Genomic DNA, 20,173 nt, shown 5'->3' with positions numbered 1-20,173 from the left:
CATTTATTGCTGCTGTTGCAAATAATATGGTCAGTCCCCTACACACGAACGGGTTCCATTCCGAGAGCACCTTCTTAAGTCCAGCAGAGCTAGCCTAGGTACCCAGCTAACACAGTTGGCTAGATAGTACCGTGCTGTAATAGGTTTATAATACCTTTCACAAATAATACATAAACAAACACAAAATAAAGACACCGTTTTTAATCTTACAGTACAGTCCCTTGAAAAGTACAGTAGTAGAGCACAACACCTGGCAGCCAGGGGCTGGCAAGGACCGTCAGCAACAGGAGACGGAGGGCCAGCTGCAGTTTCACTCGTGCCTGACGTTGACGGCACAGGTTCTGGTTTCTTGCTGGACTCGAGTCTAGCTACTCTCTTGAAAAGACGGTCCAGGGATGTCTGGGTAGGGCAGTACCAGCTACATCACCGCTGCTTTTTACACTTGCTTCCGGACATCCTGGGCTTGAAGTAAGGATACTGTACTGCTGTACTCTAGACAGTTCTGTACAGTAAAGTACACAAGCGCACAACCACTTGTAGAGGACGCACACACGTGACGATGTACGCCAGACACGTGAACTAACTTACGTGATTGGACGTGCGAACGCACGTTTGCATCTTTGAAAGTTTGCAACTTGAAGGTTCGTGTGTAGGGGACGTACTGATTATGATTATTTTTCCTTGAGGTCTCACAGTAACTCTGAGTTAGGTCCCGTTTTCATCATCCCCATTCTGTAGATGGGTAAACTGACGTTCAGAGAGGTTGAGACACTCGCCGTACCGCTGGTACGTGGCAGAGTTGGGATTCAGACCCAGGCCGTGAGATCTGGAGCTTGCGCTCTGGGCTGCCAGGCTAGACCCCGTCTCGGTGGCTACCGTCATTCAGCCAATCAACGGTCGTGACGCGAGCCCTGCCTGGCTCCTGCAGAGGACACGGGCCTTCAAGGCTGATGTGGGAGTGGTGGGAGTCAGTGGGGGACTTGGGGAGGCTTTTCCAGAAGTTCTCAGTTTGGATGTCAGCTTGCCCGCCAGGGGGAATGAGCTGGAGAAGCCGTCGGGCTCGGGCCAGGCCCCGTGTGGTTACTGGAGCTGGGCCATGCAGAGTAGTGATAGCCATTGGTCACAGTCCTGTGTCACCTTTTCAAGTGCCCGGCACTGGGCTGAATGCTTTCCACAAATCTTATTTAATTCTCGCTCCAACCCTGTGGGCTGTGAGTACCGCCCTTATCTCTAGCTTATAGCTGGGGAAACTGAGGTTCAGAGAGGGACAGCAACTCACCCAAGGGCACACAGCAGGGTGGGAGAAGAGCTGGGTTTCTGCTTCAGCGTCTAGTCAGAGAGCTGAGTGTGGGCAGCCGAGGCCCTGGTCCTTGGCTCTGCCACTACGCTCCCTTCTCTCTCAGTGCCTCAGTGTTCTCGTCTGTAAGATGGGATCATAACCGCCTTCCCTGCTCCTAGGGCCAGTGTGAGTGCCGGGGAGACTCATGGTTACTCCTCAGGGTCCGCGGGGTGAGAGCCCAGAGGCCCTGAGAGCCCACGGAGTCCCAGGGTGGATTAGTGCCGAGGGACCAGCACAGGGGGCCCCTCCTGTCCTGTCTGGTGGCAGAGCTCAGGCCTGACCCTCTGCTTTTCCCCATGTAGAGAGGGAGGTGTAGGAGAAAGGGCACAGGCCTTGGAGGCACAAAACCCTGAATTTGGATCCCGGCTCTGCCACGCATTAGCGTGTGATTTTGGGAACGAGGCCTCGGCTCCCCTGTCTCACAGAGAACAGCCGTGCCTCAGAGAGGCCGTGAGCATTCGTGACAAGGAAGGTCAAGGGCCTGACTTCACAGCCCGCATGCGGCCTGTGTCCTTGGTCTTCTCACCAGCGATATTTAGGGCAGCACTTCCTCCAGGGCTGTGGGCTCTGAGTGGTGATCAGATACCTGGGGCTCCCCCCACAGCAAGGGACTGGAGAGAACCCTGCCCTGCCCAGACTACCCTGCTCATTGGGGGAAGGTCACCCCTCTGTGGGTCTCAACTCCCCGTCTGGAAGCGGGGACCTCCCGCCCAGCCTCCGGCCTGAAGGCATCTCCAGACAGGCACTCAGAAGAGGCCAAGCCAAGGATGGGGCCAGGGGTACAATCCCAGGGACCTCAGCCAGAGATCTGGGGGAGCTCGGTGCTGGGTGTGGGCAGAGGATGGGTGGGAAATCCCGTGGGACCCAGGTGAGCCCCAGCATCACTGGGGTCCCCTCTCAGAAGCGGCTGACACCAGTGCCGTATGCACAGGGAGCTGGGGCGTTGGTACAAAGCAAGGTGCCCAGAGGCACCGGCCATGGAGCTGCCAGGGAAAGGGGCCTGGCTGTGGTGGTGGGGTCCATCCAGATGTTGACGCCCCCCTCTGTCTCCTAGTCTGGCTGGAGGAGTCAGGGTCGGGCCCGGAGGATGGAGAAGCAGACCCTGAGGCCTGAGGAGAAGGCACGCGTGGGTCGGGGATTTACCTGCACTGGATCCTTCCCTGGCTGCCCTTCGCTTGGCGCGTCCCGGGGTGCCTGGGACAGATGTGCTGAGGATGCTGGCTGGGAAGACAGAGGGATTCCGGCACTGGACCAGCAGAGGCGTGGCGAGAGGAGCGAGGAATCGGCCCTGCCCTCGTCCAGAACGACATTTCCCAGGCCCCGTTGAGTGGACCGGACCTCTGATGCCTACATATTCTTGCCGACCCCGAGGCACAGTGATGGCCATCTGGGTACCAGGGAGAGGCTCTCTTCTAGACAGACTCCCAGCGGCCTGGGCCATGCAGACGGGTGCCCAGGAGGTCTGCACATATAAGGACTTCTTGCAAAGGGCTGGCTTCATTTTTTACAAGTTGTCTTACAGACACTGAAACAGTCCAAAAAGTGATTTATAATTTCTTTTCTGTACTGTAAGTAAAGATCCCGTGTAACGAGCAGTGGACCCTGCTTCTTGGGCGGGCAGGGAAGGTGGTGCACCCCCGGGTACACAGGTAGGCTCCAGAGAATCGCTTATCATGGAGGGGCTGGTCCGGCTGGTGATGGGTCTTTGGATGGTCTTGGCCTCTTGATTTGCAGAGTGTCCTGTGCCGCCTCATTCTGTGGCCAGCAGCTACTGGAGTGCGTTCTCGTGACAGACGCACAGAGCACAAGCCAGGCCGTGCGAGAGCATTCGCAGCTTTGGTGTGTGGGCCAAGCAAGTCACACGGCCAAACCCCACGTGGGTGAGCTGGGCGGTCCCGTGGCACAGGAAGGGATGGACATGTCTATTAAAGGGAGTGAGAGACGGGCTGGGAATAATAATCCAGTCTCCCGGCATAGACACTATTATTATCCCCATTTTACAGATGGGGCACCTGAGGAACTTAGAGGCTTAGATCCCTTGCCCAAGGCCATCAGATAGTAAGAATTTGAACCCAGACCCCATACTCTTTTCTTTTTTTAATATAAATTTATTTATTTTTGGCTGCGTTTGGGTCTTCATTGCTGCACACGGGCTTTCTCTAGTTGCGGCGAGTAGGGGCTACTCTTCGTTGCGGTGCACGGGCTTCTCATTGCGGTGGATTCTCTTGTTGTAGGGCACGGGCTCTAGGCGCGCGGGCTTCAGTAGTTGTGGCACACGGGCTCAGTACTTGTGGCTCGCGGGCTCTAGAGCACAGGCTCCGTAGTTGTAGAGCATGGGCTCAGTAGTTGTGGCTCACGGTCTCTAGAGTGCAGGCTCCATAGTTGTGCTGCACGGGCTCAGTAGCTGTGGCTTGCAGGCTCTAGAGCACAGGCTCAGTAGTTGTGGAGCACGGGCTCATTAGTTGTGGAGCACGGGCTCATTAGTTGTGGAGCACGGGCTCTAGAGTGCAGGCTCTGTAGTTGTGGCGCGTGGGCTCAGTAGTTTTGGCTTGCGGGCTTCAGGAGCTGTGGCGCGTGGGCTCAGTAGTTGTGGCGCGCGGGCTTAGTTGCTCCGCGGCATTTGGGGTCCTCCCAGCCTAGGGCTGGAACCCGCGTCCCCTGCATTGGCAGGCAGGTTCCTAACCACTGCACCCCCAGGGAGGCCCCGACCCTGTTCTCTTACCATCCTCACAGAGCTTCCTCCCAGCACACATTTCTTGTTGATTGCCCAGGCAAAGCATCCCTTTCCGCCTGGATTCCCAGTGCCCCTCATATCTGCTTGGATGTGATGCTGACACTTTGTCCCCGTCCTTTTCCCTCTGGAACACAGGGGATGCTGGGTCTCGGGGCTGGGTGCTCACCCTGAGGGCTGGCTCCGTCCACAGCTGGAGGAGCCCACACACCTCCTGGGCACCGCTCAGAGGCCTCCAGCCCACTCAGCAGCCTGCCCTGGCTCATCGCCACTTCATCCCAGGCTTTTAGTGCCCATGGCAATGGGAAGAGGGCTGTGAGCTGGAGACGAGGTGGAGGGGCCGGCCAGAGGCTGTGCAGCCCTGGGGTGCTGGTTTGGCTTTCTTGCAGGGCCCAGGCGAGTCCCCTTGGTCTCCTGGAGAAAGAAAGGTGTTGAGGTCCAAGGCACCCACACCAGTCCTGGGCTCTGGGCCTCTTGAATCTGGAGGCCCTGGTGAAGCCAGCCCGGGTTACATACCCCAGAATGGTGCCGGCTGAGTGAGGGGGACCCTTACTGGTGACATCTGCACCCCAGGCTGCAGGAAACTCCGTGACGTTACTCACTGCCCCTGAGGCTCTGCCTTCAAGCAAGCTGTGTCTCCCCGTGAGGGAGGGGTGAGGTGTAGGGGGCCTGCTCCGTGCAAGCTCTAGGGCATGACATCAGGGGGCATGGGACCCCACTGCAGCCCCAGCATCCCTCTTAGGAGCCGTGAGAAAGATTAGGGGTGCAAGGGTGTCAGCCGGAGCCGCATGGTGCTGTGTGGCCTTGGGAAGCCGTTCAACCTCTCTGAACCTTTTCTTCACCTGTAAAAGTGAGGGTAACAGGACCTCCCACGTGGGGTGCACATGTGGATTAAGGAAAATGATCTACGTAAAACCCCACATGGTCCCTGGCACAGAGCAGACAGTCAGTAAATGGGAGTCACAATCACACAGGTCACCAACCTCCCTGGGCCTCCATTTGCTCATCTGGGGAATGGGCACAATTCCACGGGGATGTGAGGAGTCTGGGAGATTGAGAGTGTGAATGTGGGGTGGGTGGTAAGAGCAGGGTACCTGGGACCACATCTGCAGGGGCAGTGCCCCCCCCCCTTTATGTGCCAGCAGAATTCTGCTGCCGCACCCACACCTTTCTTTCCAAGGGCTTCCTTCGGTGCAGGCTCTCAGGGCCGCCTGGCAGTACCCCTCACCCACTGTGGATGGGAGTCAGCGGGTAGATTCCCCACCTTCCTTGTGGGGGCCGTGAGGCAACCGGTGCTTCGCAGTGGGGAGCTGGTTCAAATCCAGATCCCGTCCCAGGGTGGTCTGAGGTAGGGCCTGCCGCTGTGCATCCCTAACCAGCTCGCAGGGCGGCAGTGCTGCTGGCCCGGGGACACACTGTGAGGAACCAGGCTTCCTAGCTGCCCCAGGTTCCGCAGGGTCTGAGCCCTGGGGGCCCAGCGGCAGAAACCTGCTCCTTACCCTGAATTGGCCCCTGCTTCCTGGGGTCCATCCCCATGCTCCATTTCTCAGCTGGGTGACCTGGAGCAAGTTACTTTGCCTCTCTGAGCTTCAGTTTTCCCCAGTCTTCAAATGAGGGTAGCAACTAGGTTGTTGGGAAGATGCAGTGGATGACCACGCGTGCAGAACCTCGAATAACGCCTGGCACAGGGTCTGAAAAGCCCTCTAGAATGTTAGTGACTATGCTGACGCGTGCAAAGCTGTATTTGAGAAGGTCTACCAGGAGTAGTTTGTGGTCACGACCTTGTGGGGTTGTTGGGTTCTACGTGGACTTGACCCTTCATGAAAGGTCAGGGATGCCATGTAGCTGGGGGTGGGTGTCTCTTTGGGGCTGGTCTAGAATGACAACTTGTTTTGAACTCAAAACGTGGCTCCCTGATCCTTATTTCTCTAGTCTGTTCTTCCTGAAATACATTCTGGGGGAATGGTTACTAATGTCTGCAGTTTATATATATATATATTTTTTTTTTTTTTTTTTTTTTTTTTTTTTTTTGCGGTACGCGGGCCTCTCACTGCTGTGGCCTCTCCCGTTGCGGAGCACAGGCTCCGGACGTGCAGGCTCAGCAGCCATGGCTCACGGGCCCAAGCTGCTCCGCGGCATGTGGGATCTTCCCGGACCGGGGCACGAACCCGTGTCCCCTGCATCGGCAGGCGGACTCTCAACCACTGCGCCACCAGGGAAGCCCTGCAGTTTATTTTTCATGTATTTTTAATGCCAAAGCCACACATACAGATGAAAACGACCAACAAAAGTTTTGTAAGTGGCTCCCCGCAAAGTGTGTGTGGAGGAGTGGGGGGAGGGGCAGAGGTCACTGTCAGTGGCGACCTAAGAGGAATTAACAGCTCTGGTCACCCACAAAGGCCGTTACCCCTAACCCCCGTGCGTCGCGGAGAAGCTCCCAGATTCCAAGAGGCGAGGGAACGTTCGGGTCCTCGGCGTGGGATTCGTGCTACATGCCTCCGGGAGGGGAAGCTGGGAGGCGAGAAAAGTGTGAAAACAGATGGAAATGTAAGTTTTTAATGACAGCGACAGATGGCAAAAAGACACAAGAGTGTATTCGCACCATGTCGGAGGCATTTGAGAGCCCCTGGCTCAGCCGTGATGTGCACCGTGCGACTGGCGGGATGGCTCCCTCGCCAGACCCTGGTGGCCGGGGAGCGGCAGGGAGGGACTCGCAGGCCCAGGGGTGGGGCTGGCGGCGGGGACACTGCCAGGCTGTATGGAGCCACAGGTAGCTGTGGTCACCTGGGTGGGGTCCGGAGGCGTCCCCGGACCTGGCTTTTCTGGACACTGGCAGACAGTCCATGGGCTCTGGTTTCAGACCGTCCCTCCTCTAGATCCCCATGGCTGTGCCCTAGGTGCCACAGCTCTGCTAGACGTCTGCTCCCAGCCTCCGGGTGAGTCTCCTGCTGCCAGACCGAGTCCCACCCCCACTCCATCCCCCAGAGTTCTCTTTCTAAACTGCAAATCGGCGCATGTCACTCCCCGACCTGCATCCCTCACACAGCCTGCCACTGGGCGCGGGATCTGGTCCAGGTTCTGGTAGCAGCTTACACAGCAGCCCTGGAGAACTGGCCGCCGCCTGTCTTTCCTGCTGCACTTGTCACCGCACTCAACAGAGAGAACACCTTGAGGGCTGTCGTGAGAAGAAACAACACTGCCGCTGCGTGCAGGAGCCCCCGCTGTCTACACGGCTGCATCAGACACAGCTGAGGACTCACCTGTGTCGGTCCCGGCCCACCTCTCAAGGGCTCAAGGGCTCTAGGAGATGAAGGATGGAACGGGTACCCGTTGAAGTGGCTGGGCCCCCACCAATGGGAGCCGCCAAGGGCCAGAAACAGCAGGTGAGGTCAGGCCTGTGGGGTTCACGCTGTCGCCTTGCCTCGGAGACCTCAGAGGGGCAGGCGGTGTCCACGTCCCAGAAGGAGCCGTACTCTCTGGTGAGAGCCCAGGTAGGGAAGCAGCCTTGTGCTATGATCAGGGCCCTGCTCGGTAGGTACCACCGCATTGCCCCTTTCAGCTGGGGCCAGGAAGGGAGACTTTCCGGAGGAGGTGTTTTCCATTCTGCATTTCCCTTTTGCTGCTGTGACTGTAATTCTAGCCCCCTCTTTAGATGGGAGGTACCACCAGCGGCAAGTCACTGCTTCCCCTCAAGTCCCCTGGAGACCACAGGAGAGTGGCTGGCCTCCCAGCCGCGGCCGAGGCCTGAGCCCCACCCGGAGGTTCCGATTCCCTCCGTCCAGGTGTGGCCGGGGATCCGGCAGATTCTCCTGCACAGGCAGGGCCGAGAGTCCCTGGAAGGTCTCGCCCACCTCCTCGATTCTTCGCTGTAATTAATTCTTTGTTTTCCCGGACCACTGTCTCCTCGCTGTAAGAATATCGCTCCCCCGTGGCAGAGGTTCAGACCTCTGAGGTAGACTGACCTGGGACTGAACGCAGATGCTCTGTGCAGGGGGACCACGGGCCCTTCCCAATGTGCTCAACCCCACGATCATCGAGGTGCATTGGTGGGCGACCGGCCCCGTGTCCAGGGCCCCGCCCCTTCAGAGGACGCCAGTCCCCCGAAAGTGCCCAGTTTCTATGTGGGGCTAGTGGCTACTGTCCTGGATCGGACAGCTACGGGACATTTCCAGCATTTCAGAAAGATCCACTGCTTTAAAATCAGAAAGCCGGGTTGCTGACTCATTTGGGGAGCAATGTTCTGTGGCCTAAATTCAAATGTGACCAAAAGGTTTTGCAGTGCTGACGACGCTGAGGGGGACACTCGGTTAGGTGCCCCGGGGGAACCTGGAGGGGAGACTTTTAATTTTATGTGTTTTTTTTTGTTTTTTTTTTCCGGTACGCGGGCCTCTCACTGCTGCGGCCTCTCCCGTTGCGGAGCACAGGCTCCGGACGCACAGGCTCAGCGGCCATGGCTCACGGGCCCAGCCGCTCCACGGCACGTGGGATCTTCCCGGACTGGGGCACGAACCCGTGTCCCCTGCATCGGCAGGCGGACTCTCAACCACTGCGCCACCAGGGAAGCCCTCGTGTTGATCTTGATCACTTGGCTGAGGGCTTGTTGGTCAGGTTTCTCTGTTTTTCCCTGTTTCTATCCTGTTTTCTTTAGAAGGAAGTGGCCATGGGCGGCCCACACTTCAGGAGCGATGAGCTTTATCTACACCATCTGGAATTCTGCCCAGGAGATGTGCCCCTTCATCCCGATTTATTTTGTCCCTACCTCTTAATTCCTTACCACAGGGGTCATCTAGCTTCCTGGGGAGGCACTGTTCACAACAGGAGATGATGGTGCAAGGGCCCCGACTACCCCGTCTAAAGTAGCGCCCCAACCTCCCTCCCGCTCGACTTTTACTCTTGTCTGTTTCCCTCTCTCTTTCCCCGACTTTCAGAGGCCAGTCCTGAGGATGGGCTCTCAGGAGTCCTCTCTGGATCCTGGGAGCGGCTCAGAGCCAGACTGGATTGGGACAAATCACTTCCCTTCCCAGTTTTGCAATGATAAGAACTTCCTGGGGAGCGTGTAAAGTGTGTGATTACTGAGTCAGGAAGCCTGGGTCTGGAGCTTAGGGAGGGGCATTTAAATCACAGTTTTCTTGAGGAATAATTCACATATTGTAAAATTCACCCTTTCAAAGTTAACAGTTCAGTCAGTAGTTTTTAGTATGTTTAGAGTTGAACAACCACCACCATTGTCTAATTCCAGAACATTTCCATCAACCTCAAAAGAAACTCCATCCCCCTCTCCCTCAACCCTGGTAACCACTGATCTCGTTCCTGTCTCTATGGATTTACCTCTTCTGCACAGTTCACGTAAATGGAATCATATATGGTTTTTGCGTCTGGCCTCTTTCATGTAGTATAACGTTTTCAAGGGTCCTCCACATGGTAGCACGAACCAGTGCTTCACTCCTGTCTGTGGCCGAAGAATATTCCGTACTAAGTATGGACCACATGTTGTGTATCCAACCCTCAGCTGATGGACATTTGGTATTTCCACCTGCTGGCTATTGTGATCTGTGCTGCTTTAATAAGCCCCCTAAGGACCTTGGTGTCTCTGCTCAAGTTTGCGATTCCGGGACGCCACCATTTTGCAGTGTGTAAAGCTGCAGCCCCCTTGTCTCGTTCTCCCAACAGCCCTGCAAGGTGAGCAGCGGCACAGTCCCCACCTTACCCATAAGGACACCAAGGTACCGGGCTCTGCTAGCTCTGCTGCCCATTCTGCTGAGGCCTCTCTGAACCTCGGCTTTCCAGCCAGCTTTTTTCCTTTGCTCTTTTACAAAAATTTTTGCGAAAATCAGCGAGGGAAGCCTCACCAAATTTGAAACGCAGATATTTGCCAGTCAGGAAAACATTCCCCCATCAGTCAAAACCCAGACAGGCTGGCACACACTCTCTGCAGATGACTGAGGGAGCTTCTATTTTAGGAGGGACCAGGTGGCCTACAGCTTCCCCTCCCCCCCAACCCCCCTGGGTACTCCTCTTCCTACCTCGCTTGCAGATGAAGAGACTGAAGTTCAGAGTGGTCACGTGCTCTCACTCACACAGCCTCCCGACGGATCTTTTATTTTCTTTGAAAGTATTTGTCTTCATAAATGACACAAGGAAGGAAATCTCCATGCCTGCCATGACAGCTTCCAATGCAGATAAACAACAGATAACCTTTCCAGGCCATGCGAGTGAGCAAAACTGAAGTATGGCCTTATTTCATCTTCCCGACAACCTGACATGGGGCAGGTTTCAGGGTGGTTAGAGAGGAAAGCGTGCCGTTTTCTGGGGTGAGGCAGCTTTCCTGCTGGGATCTAGAACCCTGAAATCCTCCTGTCACATATGTTTTTTCTTAGAGCCTAATGATCATGGTGTTGAACTCAACTCCCCCCCTGCCCCCCGCCCCTTCCTGACCCCCCCACCCCCACCCCAGTTTTCTTCTAGCTGCTTCACCTCCCGGGAAGTTTTCCTGGCCTATTATCACCCCATCAAAATCCCTGATTAAAATCAACACTCTGTCCTCACCCAGATCCCTGAATCACAAGTCTGCAGGTGTGTGTGAACAATCGGAACCTCCCGGGGATGCTGACAGAGGAGGGTCTTAGAACCCCTGTTGTAAAGGTTCACATGAGCCCACGGTATAGAGGGCACCCGGACTGGCCAACAGATGAGCTCATCAATCAATACGTTATTTGCCCCAGTTGGGCAAACTTGCCCCTTCACAAGTCTCACCTGGGGAGTCTGCCAAAGTGCAAATTGTGAGCCAATTCCCCGCGGTTTCCGAATTGGAATATGTGGGTGCAGTGGAGGAATCTGCGTTTTTTTTTTCCTTTGGCCGCACCGCGCTGCTTGTGGGATCTCAGTTCCCCAACCAGGGATCAACCCGGGCCCAAAGCGCGGAGTCCTAACTACTGGACCGCCAGGGAATTACCAGGAATCTTCATTTTTATAGATATTAACCCCGTGTACAGCGGCCCGGGGCCGCGTCTGTGTAGCCAGGTCAAGCCGTGACATGCATTTACTCCTGGCCCCGAAGCCCACCCGCAGTTTGACTCGCAGTGTTGTTGGGCGGGCGCCCGGGGCAGGTGAAGGGACACCGAAGGCTGTACTAGCTGCAGGTGGGCCGGCGGCGCCGGGCGTGCTGCCCACGGGAGGGGGCGGGGCCTGCCCACGAGAGGGGCGGGGTCCGCTCGCAGCCTCGTTCAGGCTCGCCAATCCGCGGGCTCGTAGCATCCGCGGTCCCCGCCTTCCGCCGCCCCGCGGAGAACGCCGCGTTTCTATAGGCCGGCCGAGGCTCTTTCCGGCCAGAGGCTGGGCATTGCTCGGTGGCGGGAAAGCGGCGGTTGCAGCGCGTCTTCCCGGACGCTGAGGGGCCGGAGGCGGCGGCGAGTCCCGGGCTAGCCGCAGGCCCCACCATGGACGCGGCCGAGGTGGAGTTCCTGGCCGAGAAGGAGCTGGTCACCATTATCCCGAACTTCAGTCTGGACAAGATCTACCTCATCGGGGTGAGACCCGCCGGGCCTCCGGCTCTCCCTGGTCGGTTCCCGCTTCCGGGAGGGGGGCTGGGCGGCGGGTCCAGCGCCCACAGGTGTCGTCTGGCGGCGTTGGGGACCCAGCGCAGAGGAGCGGTGGGGCGCGGTGTGGCCGAGAGCGCGCTCGGGCTCCAGCCCGTGGACAGCAGAGGTCCAGCGATGCAGTTTTGAGGGACGGTGTTTGTGTGTGTTTGCTTGCAGGGCGACCTGGGGCCTTTCAACCCCGGCTTACCAGTGCAGGTGCCTCTGTGGCTGGCGATCAACCTGAAACAGAGACAGAAGTGTCGGCTGCTCCCCCCCGAGTGGATGGACGTGGGTGAGGACGTGGAGGGGGAGCGGGGTGTGGTGGTGATGGGGGCGGGCCGTGGGGGCTGGGGTCGCCCTCCCGCGGGTGGAGGCAAGCGGTCCTTCCAGGGACGCGGCGTCGCTCATCAGGTGAAATCAATGAATGCTTCCCAGCCTCAGCTGCGAGAGGCCGCGGACCACTGTTAGTAATGGTCGTTCGGGGCGTGCGTACAAACTCTAGTTCAGGTTTTGATTTTAAGATATTTCCACAAACTTTTTTATTTTAATTCTAGTTTTATTTTGCAGTAGAGTTGATTACCAGTGTTGTGGTAGTTTCAGGTGTCCCTCAAAGTGATTCAGGTACATATGCATGTATCTGTTCTTTTTCAAATTCTTTTCCCACTTTGGTTATTACAGAATAGTGAGCAGAGTTCCCTGTGTTGTACAGTAGGTCCTTATTGATTATCTTTTTTTTCCCTCCCCCCCCAGTTATCTGTTTTAAATATCGTAGTATGTATATGTCAACCCCAAACTACCAGTTTATCCCTCCCCTCCACCTTTCCCCTTTGGTCACCGTAAGTTTGTTTTCTAAGTCTGTGAGTCTGTTTACGTTTTGTAAATAAGTTCATTTGTATCATTTTTTTAAGATTCCGCATATAAATGTTATCATGTATTTGTCTTTCTCTGTCTCACTTACCTCACTTAGTATGATAACCTCCAGGTCCATCCATGTTGCTCCAAGTGGCATTCTTTCTTTCTTTTTTTAATGGCTGAGTAATATTCCATTGTGTATATGTACCACATCTTCTTTATCCATTCCTCCGTCGATGGACATTTAGGTGGCTTCCGTGTCTGGGCTATTGTAAACAGGGCTGCAGTGAACATTGGGGTGCATGGATCTTTTCGAATTAAGTTTTGTCCTGGTAGATGCCTGGGAGTGGAATTGCTGGACCATGTGGTAATGCTATTTTTAGTTTTCTGAGGAACCTCCACACTGTTCTCCATAGTGGCTGTATCAGTTTACATTCCCACCAGAAGTGCAAGAGGGTTCCCTTTTCTCCACACCGTCTTTATTGTTTAGTATTCATTGTTTGTAGGTTTTTTGATGGTGGCCATTCTGACTGGTGTGAGGTGACACCTCATTGTAGTTTTGATTTGCATTTCTCTAATGATTAGAGATGTTGAGCATCTTCTCATGTGCCTGTGGACATGTGTATGTTTTCTTTGGAAGAAAGGCTATTTAGGTCTCCTGTTTTTTGATGGGTTTTTTTTTTTTTTTTTTTTATATTGACCTGCATGAGATCTTTCTAAATTTGGGAGATTAATTTTTTGTTGGTCACATCATTTGCAAATATTTCCTCCCATTCTGTGGGTTGTTTTTTCGTTTTGTGTATGGTTTTCTTCGCTGTGCAAAAGCTTTTGAGTTTAAAGAGGTCCCATTTGTTTATTTTTATTTTTGTTTTTAAGTTTTATTTTATATTGGAGTATAGTTGATTAACAATGTTGTGTTTGGGACTTTGCTGGTGGCACAGTGGTTAAGAATCCGCCTGCCAGTGCAGGGGACACGGATTCGAGCCCTGGTCCGGGAAGATCCCACATGCCGCGGAGCACCTAAGCCTGTGTGCCACAACTACTGAGCCTGCATTCTAGAGCCCACAAGCCACAACTACTGAGCCTGCGTGCCACAACTACTGAAGCCCACGCGCCTAGAGCCCGTGCTCTGCAACAAGAGAAACCACTGCGATGAGAAGCCGGTGCTCAGTAAGAAAGACCCAACGCAGCCAAATAAATAAATAAATAAACAAAACAAAACAATGTGTTAATTCCAGGTGTACAGAAAAGTGATTCGTACGTATACATGTATCTATTCTTTTTCAAATTCTTCTCCCATTTAGATTACTAGGATATTGAGCAGAGTTCCATGTGCTATACAGTAGGTGCTTGTTGGGTATCTGTTTTAGATATGGTAGTATGTATATGTCAGTTCCAAACTCCAAATTTATCCCTTCTCTCTATTTCTCCCCTTTAGTAACCATAAGTTTGTTTTCTAAGTCTGTGAGTCTGTTTCTGTTTTGTAAATAAGTTCATTTCTCTCTTTTTTTAGATTCTTCATATAAGTGATATCATATGATATTTGTCTTTCTGTCCGGCTGGCTTTGCTTAGTATGTTAATCACCAGGTTCATCCATGTTGCTGCAAATGGCATTATTTCATTCTTGTTTTATTTTTTAATTTTTTTTATTGAAGCATAGGTGATTTTTTTTAACATCTTTATTGGAGTAGAATTGTTTTACAATGGTGTGTTACTTTCTGCTCTATATAAGTGAATTAGCAATACATATACATATATCCCCATATCTCCTCCCTCTTGCATCTCCCTCCCACCCTCCCTATCCCACCCCTCTAGGTGGTCACAAAGCACCGAGGTAATCTCCCTGTGCTAGCATGGGTGATTTACAATGTTGTACTAATCTCTGCTGTACAGCAAAGTGACTCACGTATGTACACATATATACATTCCATTTTTTTTCTTTTTTTCCTAAAGAGTGGTACATTAGATCATTTATTTGTGGCAAGACAGACATTTCCATAGTGCATTTTTTCCCATAATAGAAGCTTTAAATATTCCCTTATTTCCCTTAGAAATTTGATTTTTGCTGGAAATGGACTAAATTTTTCAAGATTTTAAAAAAATTTTTTATTTTTATTGAAGTATATTTGATTTACAGTGTTCTGTCACTGCTGTACAGCAAAGTGACTCATTTATACACATACACTCATTTTTTATATTCTTTTCAATTATGCTTTATCCCAGGATATTGAATATAGTTCACTGTGCTGTATAGTAGGACCTTGCTGTTTATCCATTCTCTATATAATAGTTTACATCTGCTAACCTCAAACTCCGATTTCATCCGTCTCCCCCACCGCCCTCCCCCTTGGCAACCACAAGTATGATCTCTTATGTCTGTGAGTCTGTTTCTGTTTTGTAGGTAGGTTCATTTGTGCCATATTTTAGATTCCACGTATAACTCATATGGTATTTGTATTTCCCTTTCTGGCTTATTTCATTTAGTATAATAATCTCCAGGTCTATGTGTGTTGCTGCAAATGGCATTATTTCATTTTTCTTAATGGCTGAGTAATACTCCATTGTGTATATGTACCACATCATCTTTATGCATCCATATGTTGATGGACATTTGGGTGGCTGACATGTCTGGGCTAATTGTAAGCACTGCAGTGAACATTGGGGTGCATGTATCCTTTCAAACCGTGGTTTTCTCCAGATATATGACCAGTAGTGAGATTGCTGGGTCATATGGTAATTCTATTTTTAGTTTTTTAAGGAACCTCCATACTGTTCTCCATAGTGGTTGTACCAATTTACATTCCCACCAGCAGGGTAGGAGGGTTCCCTTTTCTCCACACCCTCTCCAGTACTTATGGTTTGTAGAGTTTTTGATGATGGCCATTCCGACTGGTATGAGGTGATATCTCATTGTAGTTTCAATTTGCATTTCTCTAAGAATTAGCGATGTTGAGCATTTTTTCATGTGCCTGTGGACGTCTATATGTCTTCTTTGGAGGAAAGTGTATTTAGGTCTTTGCCCATTTTTTTATTGGGTTGTTTGTTTTTTCGATATTGAGCTACACGACCTGTTTGTAAATTTTGGAGATTAATCTTTTGTTGGTCACATCGTTTGCAAATACTTCTCCCGTTCTGTGGGTTGTCTTGTCATTTTGCTTATGGTTTCCTTTGCTTGCAGAAGCTTTTGAGTTCAGTGAGGTACCATTTGTTTTTTTTGTTTTTGTTTTAATTTTTTAAAATTTATTTATTATTATTTTTTATTTATTTGTTTTGGCTGTGCCAGGTCTTTGTGGTGGCATACAGGCTTCTAAGTTTTGACATGTGGGCTTCTTAGTTGTGGCCTGCAGGCTTCTTAGTTTTGGCATGCATGCAGGATCTAGTTCCCTGTTCAGGGATCAAACCAGGGTGCCCTGCATTGGGAGCTCAGAGTCTTTCCCACTGGATCACCAGGTAAGTCCCTTTTTGTTTTTTATTTTTAATTTTTATTTTATATTGGAGTATAGTTTTGTTTTGTTTTTTTTTTGTTGTTGTGGTACGCGGGCCTCTCACTGTTGTGGCCTCTCCCGTTGCGGAGCACAGGCTCCGGATGCGCAGGCTCAGCGGCCATGGCTCACGGGACCAGCCTGTCTGCGGCATGTGGGATCTTCCCGGACCGGGGCACGAACCGGCATCTTCTGCATTGGCAGGCGGACTCTCAACCACTGCGCCACCAGGGAAGCCCATGGAGTATAGTTGATTAACAATGTTGTGTTACTTTCAGGTGTACAATGAAGTGATTTAGTTATACATGTATGAACTCTTTTTCAAATTCTTTTTTCATTTAGGTTATTAGAGAATGTTAATCAGAGTTCCCTGTGCTGTACAGTAGGTCCTTGTTGGTTATGTATTTTAAATACAGTAGTGTGTACAGTAAGTCCCTACGTATGAACCTTCAAGTTGCGAACTTTCAAAGATGGGAACGTGCGTTCACATGTCCAGTCACGTCTGTTAGTTCACGTGTCTGGCGTACATTGCCATGTGCGTGCATCCTCTACAAGTGGTTGTGCTTTGGTGTACTTTATAGAGTACAGTAGTACAGTATCTTTATTTCAAGCTCAGGATGTCCAGAAGCAAGAATAAAAGCAGCAGTGATGTAGCTGGTACTGCTAAGGAGTGCCAAGCAATAATAGTGGAAACAAAAGTGAAAATAATTGAGAGAGTGGAGCGAGGCGAAAAGATGGCAGACATCGCTCGTTCTCATAACAAGAATCGTTAACCACCAGCACGATCCTAAAGAAGAAGGACGAGATCATGGAACATGTAAGTCTGCTGTGCCGATGATGTTGACAGTAATATCAAAGAAGCGTGGAAAAGTGATGGAGGAGATGCAGAAACTTCTCAGTATGTGGATGACAGATCAGCATCACTGTCGAGTCCCGCTCAGTTTAATGCTGATTCAAGAGAAAGCCAAAAGCCTTGAAGAAGAAACATGGTGAAGAATCAGAGGGCACATCTTCTAATGCCAGCCACGGCTGGTTTCATCGGTTCAAGGCTGGAGCCAACTTCACAAGGTAAAAGTAAGTGACAAGTGCAGATATGATAGCTGCCCGGGAATTTCCTGAAACGCTTTGAGAAATTATTGATGAAGGCGCGTATTTACCCGAGCAGGTTTTTAATTGTGGGTGAGACAGAACTGTACTGGAAGAGGATGCCGGACGGAAGTTACATCAGCAAGGAGGGCAAGTTGATGCCAGGCTATAGAGCAGCAAAGGACAGGCTAACTCTGTTGTTTGGTGGCAATGCTTCTGGTGCTATGAAGCTGAAGCCTCTATTAGTTTATCATTCAGAGAACCCAAGAGCCCTTAAAAACGTAGCCAAGGGCTCTCTCTTCCTGTTGTGTGGAAGAGTAACCCCAAAGCCTGGGTTATACAGGCCATTTTCCAGGATTGGTTTTTCCACCACTTTATCCCAGAGGTAGAGAAACATTGCTTGGAGAAGGACATCCCGTTCAACATTCTTTTGCTGCTCGACACTGATCCGGGCTACCCCTCATTCATGAATGACTTTCATCCCAACCTCAAAGTAGCGCATCTGCCACTGAATACCATGTCGTTCATCCAACATATGGACCAGGGGGTTATAGCGACTTTTACGAAATATTCTTTACGTCACACTTTCATCAGGCAGTAAAGGCAAGTGACCAAGCAGGAACAACTTGTGACAGTTTTGGAAGAACTGTAACATCTACACGGCCGTAAAAAAGATTGACTTTTCTTGGCATGACGTTATGGCCGTCACCACGAATGGGGTTTGGAAGAACCTTTGCCCGCAGTTTGTTTACGATTTTCTTGGATCTGAGAAGGTGGATGAGGAGTCCAAAGAGGTCTTCAGCAACGTAGTGACCCTCAGCGAGAAGCTGGAGCTAGATCTGCAAGAGGACAACTCCATTGAACTCGTTGCTGTGCAACACGAGGAGCTTACTAATGAAGACCTGAAGGAATTGGAGGCCCAGAGAAAGGACAAAGACAGACAAGAGGAGAAGTAACTGAAGAATCGAAGAGATTCACAACACAGGAAATTGCAAGGGGATTTTCTTTATTTGAGGGGGCACTGTTGGTTTTTGAGGCACAGGACCCTAACACAGAACGGTACACGAAGGTTGCAGCAGCCGATCAGAATGCAATCCAGTGCTACCGTGTCATCTGTGAGGAGATAAGAAGAGCCACTACCAAGACATCACTGGATCGTTTTTTCAAGAGGGTAGATAGAATAGATCCAGCAAAGAACCAGAACCTGTGCCGTGAACGTCAGGCGTGAGTGACGTTGCGGCTCGCCCTCCGTCTCCTGTTGCTGACGGTCCTTCAGCTCTACCACGTCCCACCTCCCCTCCCTCCTCCTGTCAGTAACTCTCCTTGCCTGTTCACTCGATGCCAGCTCTGTGCCAGCTGTTGTACTGGACTACTGTACTTTTCAGGGTACTGCCCTGTAAGATTAAAAATGTTTATTTTTTGTGTTTGTTTTTATGTATTATTTGTGTGAAAAGTATTATAAACCAATTACAGTACAGTACTATATAACCCGTTGTGTTAGTTGGGTACCTACGCTAACTTTGTTGGACTTGTGAACAAATGGGGCTACGAATGCCCTCGTGGAACAGAACTCGTTTGTATGTGGGAAACTTAACTGTATATGTCAATCCCACACTCCCCGATTCATCCTTCCCCTACATCTTTTTCCTTTGGTAACCGTAAGTTTGTTTTCTAAGTCTCTGCGTCCGTTTCTGTTTTGTAAATAAGTCCATTTGTATATTTTGTTTTAGATTCCGCATAGAAGCTGTATCATATGATATTTGCCTTTCTCTGTGTGGCTTACTTTGCTTAGTCTGATAATGTCCAGGTTTGTCTGTGTTGCTGCAAATGGCATTATATCATTCCTTTTTTTTTTTTTTTTTTTTTTTGCCGTACGCGGACCCCCCCCACTGTCGTGGCCTCTCCCGTTGCAGAGCACAGGGTCCGGACGCGCAGGCCCAGCGGCCATGCTCACGGGCCCAGCCGCTCCGCGGCATGTGGGATCCTCCCAGACCGGGGCACGAACCCGTGTCCCCTGCATCGGCAGGCGGACGCCCGACCACTGCGCCACCAGGGAAGCCCTATATCATTCCTTTTAATGGCTGAGTAATACCCCTTTGTATATATGTACCACCTCTTCTTTATCCATTCCTCTGTCAAAGGACATTTAGGTTGCTTCCATGTCCTGGCTATTGTAAGCAGCGCTGCAATGAACATTGGGGTGCATGTATCCTTTCGAATCATGTTTTTTTCCCAGATACATGCCCAGAAGTGGGATTCCTGGGTCATATGGTAGCTCTATTTTTAGTTTTTTTAAGGAGCCTCCATACTGTTTTCCATGGTGGCTGTACCAGTTTACATTCCCAACAACAGTGTAGGAAGGTTCCCTTTTCTCCACACCCTCACCAGTATTTATTGTTTGTAGACTCTTTGGTGATGGCCATTGTGACCAGTGTGAGGTGATATCTCATTGTAGTTTTTTTTTTTTTTTTTTTTTTTTTTTTTTTTTTTGCGGTACGCGGGCCTCTCACAGTTGTGGCCTCTCCCGCTGCGGAGCACAGGCCCCGGATGCGTAGGCTCAGCGGCCATGGCTCAGGGGCCTAGCCTCTCTGCGGCATGTGGGATCTTCCCGGACTGGGGCACGAACCCGTGTCCCCTGCATCGGCAGGCGGACTCTCAACCACTGCACCACCAGGGAAGCCCTCATTGTAGTTTTGATTTGCATTTCTCTAATAATTAGCGACGTTGAGCATCTTCTCATGTGCCTGGGGCCATCTGTATGTTTTGATTTTTTTTTTTTTTTTTTTTTTTTTTGGCGGTATGCGGGCCTCTCACTGTTACGGCCTCTCCCGTTGCAGAGCACAGGCTCCGGACGCGCAGGCTCAGCGGCCATGGCTCACGGGCCCAGCCGCTCCGCGGCATGTGGGATCCTCCCAGACCGGGGCACGAACCCGTGTCCCCTGCATCGGCAGGCGGACTCTCAACCGCTGCGCCGCCAGGGAAGCCCTTGTGTCCATTTTTTGATGGGGTTATTTGTTTATCAATCTGCATGAGTTGTTTGTAAATTTTGGAGAGTGATCCCTTGTCAGTGGCATCATTTGCAAGTATTTTCTCCCATTCTGTGGG

General features: G+C 51.4%; 2 protein-coding genes across 5 annotated transcripts in view; both read left to right on the top strand.

The window, feature by feature from the left end:
• Window positions 1–3,456, top strand: part of C19H16orf74 (chromosome 19 C16orf74 homolog) — a 31,121-nt gene extending 27,665 nt beyond the window's left edge. Inside the window, exon 7 of the mRNA XM_032614840.1 lies at window positions 2,394–3,456. Within this exon, the coding sequence (XP_032470731.1) occupies window positions 2,394–2,452 (59 nt within the window). The 3' untranslated portion in view covers window positions 2,453–3,456. The remainder of the gene's footprint in view (window positions 1–2,393) is intronic.
• Window positions 3,457–10,572: 7,116 nt separating this feature from the next.
• GINS2 (GINS complex subunit 2) overlaps window positions 10,573–20,173 on the top strand; it is a 30,457-nt gene continuing 20,856 nt past the window's right edge. For all 4 annotated transcript variants that reach the window (XM_032613587.1, XM_032613585.1, XM_032613586.1 and 1 more), the window contains exons 1-2: window positions 10,573–11,596; window positions 11,825–11,939. In XM_032613587.1, coding sequence (XP_032469478.1) covers window positions 11,507–11,596; window positions 11,825–11,939 — 205 coding nt within the window. In that variant the 5' untranslated portion in view covers window positions 10,573–11,506. The remainder of the gene's footprint in view (window positions 11,597–11,824; window positions 11,940–20,173) is intronic.

This window comes from Phocoena sinus, chromosome 19 (assembly GCF_008692025.1).
Source record: "Phocoena sinus isolate mPhoSin1 chromosome 19, mPhoSin1.pri, whole genome shotgun sequence".
NCBI lineage: Eukaryota > Metazoa > Chordata > Mammalia > Artiodactyla > Phocoenidae > Phocoena > Phocoena sinus.
Note: the sequence above shows the minus strand (reverse complement) of the source record. Positions and strands in the feature narration are given on the sequence as shown.